The 10088-nt window shown below is 32.4% G+C and overlaps 1 protein-coding gene across 5 annotated transcripts; it reads right to left on the reverse strand.

Annotated features, from left to right (window-relative positions):
• Window positions 1-3266: 3266 nt before the first annotated feature.
• LOC111713617 (segment polarity protein dishevelled homolog DVL-3) lies at window positions 3267-9714 on the reverse strand (the record flags this gene model as incomplete). 5 transcript variants are annotated; one of them, XM_023488518.1, is given in 6 exon segments in its annotated part: window positions 3267-3726; window positions 5608-5792; window positions 7405-7740; window positions 8360-8461; window positions 8924-9012; window positions 9579-9714. In XM_023488518.1, coding segments are annotated over 5 exon segments (723 nt in total), but the record flags the coding sequence as incomplete, so codon positions are not given.
• Between the last annotated feature and the right edge of the window lie 374 nt (window positions 9715-10088).

The raw sequence follows: 10088 nt of genomic DNA on the forward strand, positions 1-10088 counted from the left end.
AATTTAAAAACTTTTGATTTTAGAATTAGAAATTAACGTTTTTTCGTGTTAAAACATGATTTAACAAATTTACACGTGTATTCAAAGACGACTTTACCTCTCAGACAAAACGGTTCCCAGATTCAATAAATCACGGGGATTTCTGGGGAAAGAACACGTAACGTATCGAACCGTCAAATGTTTAAAATAAGTTATATTTTGAGATTAGACAATCATAAAATATTTTTGAAAACAATTAAAGATAACAATATTAACTATTAGATAATCCTTTGCGCTGGAATTCTGAACTCGGCTTTTTCTCAAGCCACAGTTGTATTAGAAAAGTAGGACTAATACCAATAAGCTAATAGGCTATTTAGTTTACCCTCAAATTAAGCAAATAAGTGAACGGTCCCTTTAATACAGAAAAACGACGATATCTCATATTTGCAAATTATCTTTTTTCCATCTGATAATCTGAGTTCGTTTCCCTTATGTCCATTTGACAGCCCAAATTTTTATTTTGAATAATCTTTTGTGTTTCTTTCTTTTTTTTGTGATTCTTAACAAACATTTTTTATATTTTTTTTTTATCAATTTTGATGGTTATTATATCGTTAGAACGGACGAGGGTCAACCCAGACTGAAATATATTTTCAATAAATGTGGAACTAACATCTACTTTTTTACTCTACAGAGGTTTGGTCCATCACCATCACCGAATTTTAAAGATATCTCATTGCTGTTCGCATAAGTGATCAGTTGTGAATCGGGCATGTAACTCTAAAGTTGGAGAAGCAATACAAACTACGTTCACAGTCCCTTTTTAGTAAAACATGCAAAGAAAAGGTAACTTGCACTGTACTAAGCAAAATTAAAAACTGTAACACTATAGTGCAGAGAGTTTTGAGAGAGTATAGAAAGTAAATAAAATGCGAAAATTGTGTTCAGAAGGATGAACATTTTAAAACAGAATACTATGTGTGTATGTGAAAAGGTCTTGGTAATTGAGTCAATCTAAAAAAATAAAAATAATTTTCTTATTTACAACGCATAAACGCCTGAATACACAATATTAATTAACGTCAGTAATTAATTAACTATGTGATGATGGCATATCATTAAAGAAAAAGCCTTTGTTCTACCCCACCTCCCCAGTCCCCATCCCTCACCAGTCTCCATCTCTCCCCAGTCTCCATCCCTCCCCAGTCTCCATCCCTCCCCGGTCCCCACCTCCCCAGTCACCATCCCTCCCCGAACAAGATATTTTAAATTATAAATTTACGCAGAAAAAGCTTTCTTAAGATTTTCAGAGAAGACACTATCAACTCTTGTATGATTAATCAGAGTTGATTTTGCGAACAGAGCCGGCGATTTAAAAAATTCAAGAAAATACGACTCGGGTCTAAGCTGTTGTTGAGCCTTATTTACGGCTCGGGCTTTCGAATTTAAGTTGCATCTATTTTTCAACAGAATTTAGTTCATAAACCGGTTTAATGTTGTATTTGGCGGATTTTCATAATTGGAATTGGTGCATTCCAGAGCCCGCGATTTAAAAGCTTCGGCTCGAGTCTTAATTCCTTAAACGTAGCTTTAAGACCCAATCTTAGACCCAACTCTGACGACAGCTAGTGGACCAAGGTCGGTTTTATTTTCATTGGGCTTAACTCCTTAAGTCGAGCCTAAGATCTCGCAGCTGTCAATCACGTGACACAAGCTCCACAAGCTGTCGTCAGAGTTGGGTCTTAAAGCTGCGTTTAAGGAATTAAGACTCGAGCCGAAGCTTTTAAATCGCGGGCTCAGGTAACGATAATTGGAATATTTAAATTTTGATTTTAAATAATAATTAAGTCTAAAAATATTTATGAATATCAAACAATGGTTTGAAGGGTTAATAAGACTTGAAGGAATTGCTAACTTAATTAAATATTTTTAACGAGATTCTTTTCTATTGTTGAACATTTTCATAAATTGAGAGCTGTTGAAAAAAGCTTATACACTAGTTTTTAGATACATCGTAATTCCATTTCGTCTGATAATTAATTCGACGGGCAACGCCGGGAACTTCAGCTTCCAGCACGACAAAATTTTCGCTATTGTTGACCTGAAAACCAACCCACCCTCTTTACCTAATAATATAAAGCGCTTATATAAATATCAAATCAAATATCATCGTAATAATACTTGATAGAAACTAATCCTTCCTCCTCGGAGTGGAATATTTAGACATATGTATAGAATAACACAAAAAGTAAATATATTTTATTATTCCTGAAATGTGAAAAACAATTTCTTTTGATATTTGTTCTTCAGAATTTTCCAGAACAACAATATAGGTTTCAGGGGAATATACTTAACTGAGGAATCATACCCCCCCCCCTCTCAAAAGAAATTCGAATCTTCCCCTTACCCCTAAGGGGACACTTATTTCAATTAGAAATTGGAAATGGAAAAGATTCGATTAACATATTTTTTGAAAGATAAAAATTAAATACTTAAATTTTTTAGGTTAACGTTTTTTCATTCAGAAAATACCCCTGACATACTTAGTTTATTTTTCATCTTTAAACATGTCCTACACGAGTAGCAGGCTCAGCGGGAAAACCAAAACTAAGATAAATACCATACTTAACATTATGTCACGGATCATTTTTTGTTTATCTAAAACTAAACAGTATACAATACATAGTGAATGGTGTTTAAAATTCTTATGAAGGAAATGAGCAAGAGAAAAATGATCAGGTTATCCAAGAGTTAAAAAATCATTTTGACTACAGCTGATGTGATTTTAAATGAATCCAATTTAAGAGAGTTTCGGGTCCGATTCACAATTGACTCATTTGACATATACAGGGTGTCCCACGAAACATGACAGTTAGTGAATAGTTTTGAATGTCTTCTTCCAATTATTGTATCGAGTATTACAGACTTTTAGCAGTTTATTTCGTTAAAGACATTTTTTTCTTAAATCTATTTTACTTTGAATCAATTTTACTACAATAAGATCGCCATATAATATTTTTTTTAACATTCTCTTTAATATCAAACAACTTAACTAATTCTGGAAGAGGACATTTTAAATTCTATTCACCAACTGTTATGTTTCGTGGGACACCCTGTATCTGTGTAAAAAGATATTGTTGCTTTCCGGCTTTAAAGGTCTTCAATTTCGACAATTTTTTTTGTCCCTGAAGCACAACTTTATTTTTCATGTTGCCTGAAGAAGGTTGATTTTTTCCTTTAATGAGCCGAGCATTTTTGTTTTCTGAAACAATATTTTCAAATTTAAATTTACAATTTATTGTTAGACGATAGCTTAATGTAATCACAGCTAGGGATGTATTGTATACGTGTACAATTATACAGAAGAAAGGGTGTCCAGTATTTTCTATTTTGAAAAACTCTTGATTTGATGACAATCGTTTTTAATGATTATCTTCAGGGGATGGGGGAGCCCCCCCCCCCTCCTCGACAGTGTAGGGTGAAACAAGTATTTAAACTCGTGGACACCCTTTAACAGAAGGTGGATACAATACAGGGATTAATAGACATATTTTAATTTGAGAGAAAAAGAGAGAAAACAATATGAAATATCAAATAATGATGCGAGTTCTAAATAAACACAATCAACACGACGTTAACTTGTAAATGTTTATGCAATAAACATTGATTGACAGTTAACAATGTTACAAAATTATATGAATTAAGGGCGTTTGGAAAAATTGGAACCTTAATGGATAAGGGTGACTAACATTTAGGGATGTTAAAGTTTTCCTTTTTTTGAAAAACGATCGTTTCGTTATGAAACGATCGTTTTTTCAAAAGCTATCGTTTCAAAAACAATCGTATAAAAAACCGTCTCACAAATCGTTTTTAAAAAAACAATCGTTTTCTATAACGATCGTTTTCTAAAAGTTCAAAATGAGTGGGTCATTTATAAAAACGATTGTTTTCGAAAACGATTAAAAAACGAAACAATAAACGATCGTTTTCAAAAACGATTAACAACCCTACTAACATTATCATTATCGTTTATCAAACCCAGTTTAACCTAAAATGAGCTGCTTAGTACTTATATTAATTTCACGGTCGCAAACCTGGTATAGCCGCGCTATGCTCAGAAGATGTCTTACACACATAACCCAAGACATGTGCTAGAAAAAATCAAAATTTCGAGATTGCACACTTTTGAGATTGAGCCAGAGATTTACAATATTTAGTGACTCATCCTTTCATTTTTCACGTTCTCATCTCATCATACTTTTCAGACATTTATACAACACAAATATTTTCAATAACGATAAGCTTGTACTTAAAATATATTATAATTGAATTCACTGGAAGAGCATGATGAGTATTTAATACAATAAACTTGAGTACTTAGTACTTGTAAGTAAAAATAAAAAATCCTCGAACGTATAGATATAATCCTCCAAAATAGGATTTGTTCTTACTATTCTGTAAATTTATCTCATTCCCTTTGATCTTATTTTCCTTGTTTCTATTTAGTGTGAATTAGTCGAGAGAGAGTCGGGACTTAATCCCCCTGGGGCTTAATTTTTAATCAAGATGTGAAATAGTAGAGGTGGTTAATGTATCTGAGAGTATGGAAATTTCATTAATTAACCCTCGATATGTATTTTATTCAAGGATTTAATATTTCTGCTTTTCTACAGTTTTCTATTTGAAAGGGTTCCATCTACATTTTTTATGTTCAACCTGAATTAACAGCCATTGGTAAATTATTTAAACTAAATTTCGTTAATATGAAATATAAAAATATAGTTATGCAGATTGCAGAACCATTGAAAATATTTCTAGAAATCCTCTATAAAGCCTGCTCTGGAAATTTTAGCGTTGAATACCCATAATCCCAATCTCTTAATCTTGACATCTCCAGTGAGCACTTTTAAATTGTACGCAGCTTTTAATCTCTTGAGTTTAGAAATTCGAAATTTCTCTCTTCTCTCAAAGATTAAGCGCAATATTCCAGATGTTTTCTGATTGTCTGTTAACTTTCCAGACGACACATGGATTAAAAAAAGATCAAGATCAAGCATTCATCTCAATATCCACAAGAGTACCCATCCTTGATCTTAATAAAGATGGGCATCCCCTTTTTATATTGTTTTAAAGCAATTAAGGATCTTGGCATTTAAAAGGCCCCACACAATATCAAAAGAAAATTAGCATATTCTAAAAAGGTATTCTACTGCCTACCAGTTAGCTTTATTGGATTTTACAAAATTTATACTTCAACAATGTTGCAAGTAAAAATTAGTAAAATTGTAATGAATAAAAATAGCTCTCTTTTAAACATACAATTGTGTATAACACGTAAATGCTAAGATATTGGAAAAGCCTCTAAAACTCTTGAAAACGAAAGTTTAAAAATGAATAAAAATCAATGTCCAACATTAGCGCCGGAAAGGCCCAGGGGAAGTTAATCTATTGTTCCCGGTTGAACAATGCACTTAATGAAACTGCAGTATCCAGCAAATAATATTTTTCAGCTCAGTGACAAAGTACACAAAAAAGTGTAAAATGTTCCGGGTTTATTGCAAGAAAGTGACAACTAGTATGGGACCGTGGCATCGTATATCAAATTATTTAACTCTTTCTACAAACAAAATTAGGTTTAAAACGTTATAATTCATCAAGTACGTTATTGCAGATTTGATTTTTCATTCTTCTTGTTATTCATGGAGTCCTCAAATAACTCCTTAAATCTCATAAAACTCCTTTGAACTTCTTTAAGTTCCTGTTTGAGAAGGAAGGGGGTAAGGTCCTCCTTGCTCTTTCCAATGGGTTCCCTGCAAAAAGAAATGTTGGTTCAAAGTATTGTGAAAAAATCCGTAACTTATGTGAAAATTATTTGAGAGTAAAGAAGTTTCTACAACCCCCCCCCCCCCCAAAAAAAAAGTCGTGACCCATTTATGGAGCATTGAAAATTAGCAGTTTGTCCAACGGTTAGATACTGATTCTGAGTGTTCCGCTTTATTTCTGCTTCTTATTGAATGTCGTCTTTATTCTTTGAAATAATTGGCGGCATTTATTTGTAAATCTAATTTTATAAGTACAATTCTTAAGTTAATAATCATAATTATAATCTTCTGGTTATTGTTTCAATAATCATACATGTAAAAGTAGGTTGACGACTGAATGTCACAAATAAATTTAAAGTTCAAAGACGACTTTTAAGTCGTCTTGCTACTGTCATGTTTCGTGGGACACACAGTACAGTGTACAAGAGTCAAAAGTTTGATTGAAAAAGTGGATTTGATTATTAACTCTTTTTTGATTAATTCCAACTTTTTATTAATAAAGTTTTGATTTTGTGTGTAGGAAGTTTATCCTAATATCAATATTGATTCTTTTTCAATGCCGGAGCTGAAAACTTTTGTAATTTGATCTAAGCTTCTTCTTGAACTATTTAATCCATTTTACCCGTAACTCATAATGAGCATTGTTTTGTAATCTGAATAATGAGAGAGATCTGGACTTCATAAAAACTCGTCTCATTATCATTATTACTAGCAAACAACCCATCAATCAATTAAATTTCTTGCCTTATGATTCAAAAAGCATTATATCGGATTAGAGTTTTTATTCATCTGACAATCAAAACTTTACATTGAGGAAAAAAAAATACTGATTGGACTTAATTGAAAAACAAGGAGCATAAACTTTAAAATTCCAAAACTCATTGGGAAAAAATCCTAAGTCGAAACAAAAAATAAGACCAACTTTATTATGAAAAAATCCCAAAGTTTAAAATCTTAAAAAAAATAATCAGCTAATTATTATTATTAATTTTAAAGTAAAACTATATAACCTAAAAAAAGTCAAGCAGGTTTTGTGATTTTTTAGCCGTATTCTCGACATTTTTCACTACAATCTATACCATTTACTATTATAGTGGGTACTTTAATTTAAAGGATATAAGTTTGATTCTCAGTTCTGACGGAAGTACACTAAACAGATTAAAAACAGGAATGGCTGTGTCCAACGAGCTAATTAAACCCAGGCCACCAGGGGGATTTGAACCAATTTATTTTATGAATAAATATAAAATTCAAAAGTTTTCACCTCTGAACCGTTACCTGATTAATATTGACCCCTACATCTGAATCTGAACCGGATCCTGATTAATATTGACCGCTACATCTGAACTGTTACCTGATTAATATTGACCCCTACATCTGAATTTGAACTGTTACCTGATTAATATTGACCCCTACATCTGAATCTGAACTGTTACCTCATTAATATTGACCCCTATATCTGAATCTGAACTGTTACCTGATTAATATTGACCCCTACATCTGAATCTGAACTGTTACCTGATTAATATTGACCCCTACATCTGAATCTGAACTGTTACCTGATTAATGTTGACCCCTACATCTGAATCTGAACTGTTACCTGATTAATATTGACCCCTACATCTGAATCTGAGCCGGATCCTGAAGCTGCCAACTGTATTTGTCCAGACCGCCCTGAGCTACTGGAGGGGGAGTGGGCGGGGAGGTAGGGTTGCTGGGGGGCAGGACCAGACCCTTCAGAGTAGTTGAAAGTCATATAAGTTGAAGGAGGTGGGGCAGGGTTGTATATTGGCCCCAGGTTGGTTGGGACGGGGAAGGTGGGATGGGAAGGAGGATGGTAAGGAGGCGGGGCTGTAGGTGCCCACACACCCGCCTGTGGCGTGGGTAGGGGACCTAATGTGTCTCGATCTGTTTCGGAATTTGTCCCATCAGAATCCTAAAAATAATAAATTCAAAATGTAAAATAAGAATGATCCAAAAATCGATGAGAATTTTGCCGATTACTTCTGATAAACTACGACTGAAAGAAGTGTTTATCTAGGAGTTATAAAATCAAAGTCCACGGTGTTGCGCAACATTTTTATACAGTGCATTTCTAAATAAACCGGATGCGGCATTTAATTAAAGGCATTTGGCAACCTATCTTAAGAAATTATTTTTTGCTTTTAAGAATAAAGATATTAAGAATTTATTAATGAAGACTGTAAGAATGTCTAATTATAAACAAATTAATTCATATCTCCGGTAAATATGAAAGCAAAAATTGGCAGACTACATTTTTGACAAAGCAGCTTTGTGATTATTGTTTCATTAAAAACAATTGGGTTGCCTATAATGAATGCTGCAAACTATTTCTAATGTCAATTACGACTTTAAAGATTTTGATAATGTTTTTAAATATTATTCTGGTTTATTCAGAATTTCAATGTAAAACTGTAAAAAAGGCTGGATCTACTATTAATAACATATAAACAAAATTTAAAAATTTTAAAAGAACTATATTTTTTATCAAGAATATAGACTTGAGATTGTTTTCTTGATAATTTATATTTTACCTTGAGATTGCAATTAGCTAGTGCTGCCGCGATATCTCCGAATGTGTAATAGCACTGCTCAGAAAACGTTGATTTATTCACTGTATGTTTTATAAACCCCGCCTGAAACAAAAATAAAGAATATCAATAATAAAAAATATATATATATTTTTATACATTTAATGATAAGAAAGATTTTAAAATGTATTGTTAATATTAATAATTTGATTCTTTTAGTAAAATATGATATTATTATAAATATTAACAAAATCTTAGCACGACCTAGAAGTTTTAGTTCCAGTTTCTTCGTCAATAAATACATTTTTCATGAAAAACAAAAATGTATTATGCACATACTTTTTCGCCAAGGGGGAAGAGTAAAAATAACAAATCGCAAAATAAATCAGTGTATTATTATTGATAAATAACACTAATATATGTAACTAAGTTGAAAAAAAGAATAAATGGGACGAAACGTGTCTAGCATTGGAAAGATTAGAAAATTTTTTTTTAAATGATTAAAAAAACTAATCATGATCATCTATATATTTTTTAGAGATTTTTCAATCTTTTAAAGACACTAACCTTAAGCATTTGAGTAGCATACTTCTTAGCTTCTCTTCTATCCGTGAATCCTTGAACTTTGCTAAACAACCAGTCTACTACCTCGGAACCTACAGTTTAAATCATCATTAAAGGTTTGACTGTTTAGTAGACGAGATTTTAAATCACCCACCAATTAAAGAATTTATTGCAAGATTCACAATGGTACCATTTACGTCTTTGTCTTAGCAAAATTTAAAGAGTTATCCTTGTTTTTCTAATCGAAAATTGATAATGTTCAAATACAGTTTCTCAGTGAAAGAAGCTTCCCTGTATCTCTTTAAATGGAGGGTCACTTACTTGCACAGTTTTTTTTAGAGGTGTTAACAAATTATTTGCTTTGAATATTGAAACACCCCCCCTCTCCTCTTTCTAGGTCTTAAATATCATGTGTGCCGTGTGCTTGGTAAAACTAGCATATTCTGTCAAAATCGTTCCATTTCGGTTAAAATTTATATCTTGAAAACGTCTTTAAATATATAAAAGGAAATGTACAATGGGGAAAATATACTTCAATGCATCAACATTTGGGAAAAGTTTTCATTAGAAAAGGCTAAACAAAATCACGACTCAAAGTTGATCAATTTGTGAAATTTAAAACACGATTGAGTTATTGATCTATTAATTAAATGATTACCTATAAAAGCCTGATGAATAGTAATTTTTAACCAGAGTCTATCCCGAACCTCAAGCCCTGAATCTTGTCTTTGCATTGCTGAACATATACTCTTCATTCCACTCTGGATAGTTAGTGGACCAGCATAGTACTTTTCCTAGATATAGGATAGTTAGTGGACCATAATGGTTCTTTTCCTAGATATAGGATAGTTAGTAGACCAGCATAGTACTTTTCCTAGATTTAGGATAGTTTGTGGACCAGCATAGTACTTTTCCTAGATATAGAATAGTTAGTGGACCAGCATAGTACTTTTCCTAGATATAGGATAATTAGTGGACCAGCATAGTACTTTTCCTAGATATAGGATAGTTAGTGGACCAGCATAGCACTTTTCCTAGATATAGGATAGTTAGTGGACCAGCATAGTACTTTTCCTAGATATAGGATAGTTAATCGACCATCAAAGTCAAATACCTATAATAAGTACCAACCAACCAACCAATTACCAACCAACCAACCACCCACCCA

Source organism: Eurytemora carolleeae, unplaced genomic scaffold, assembly GCF_000591075.1.
Source record: "Eurytemora carolleeae unplaced genomic scaffold, Eaff_2.0 scaffold1429, whole genome shotgun sequence".
Classification (NCBI taxonomy): domain Eukaryota; kingdom Metazoa; phylum Arthropoda; class Copepoda; order Calanoida; family Temoridae; genus Eurytemora; species Eurytemora carolleeae.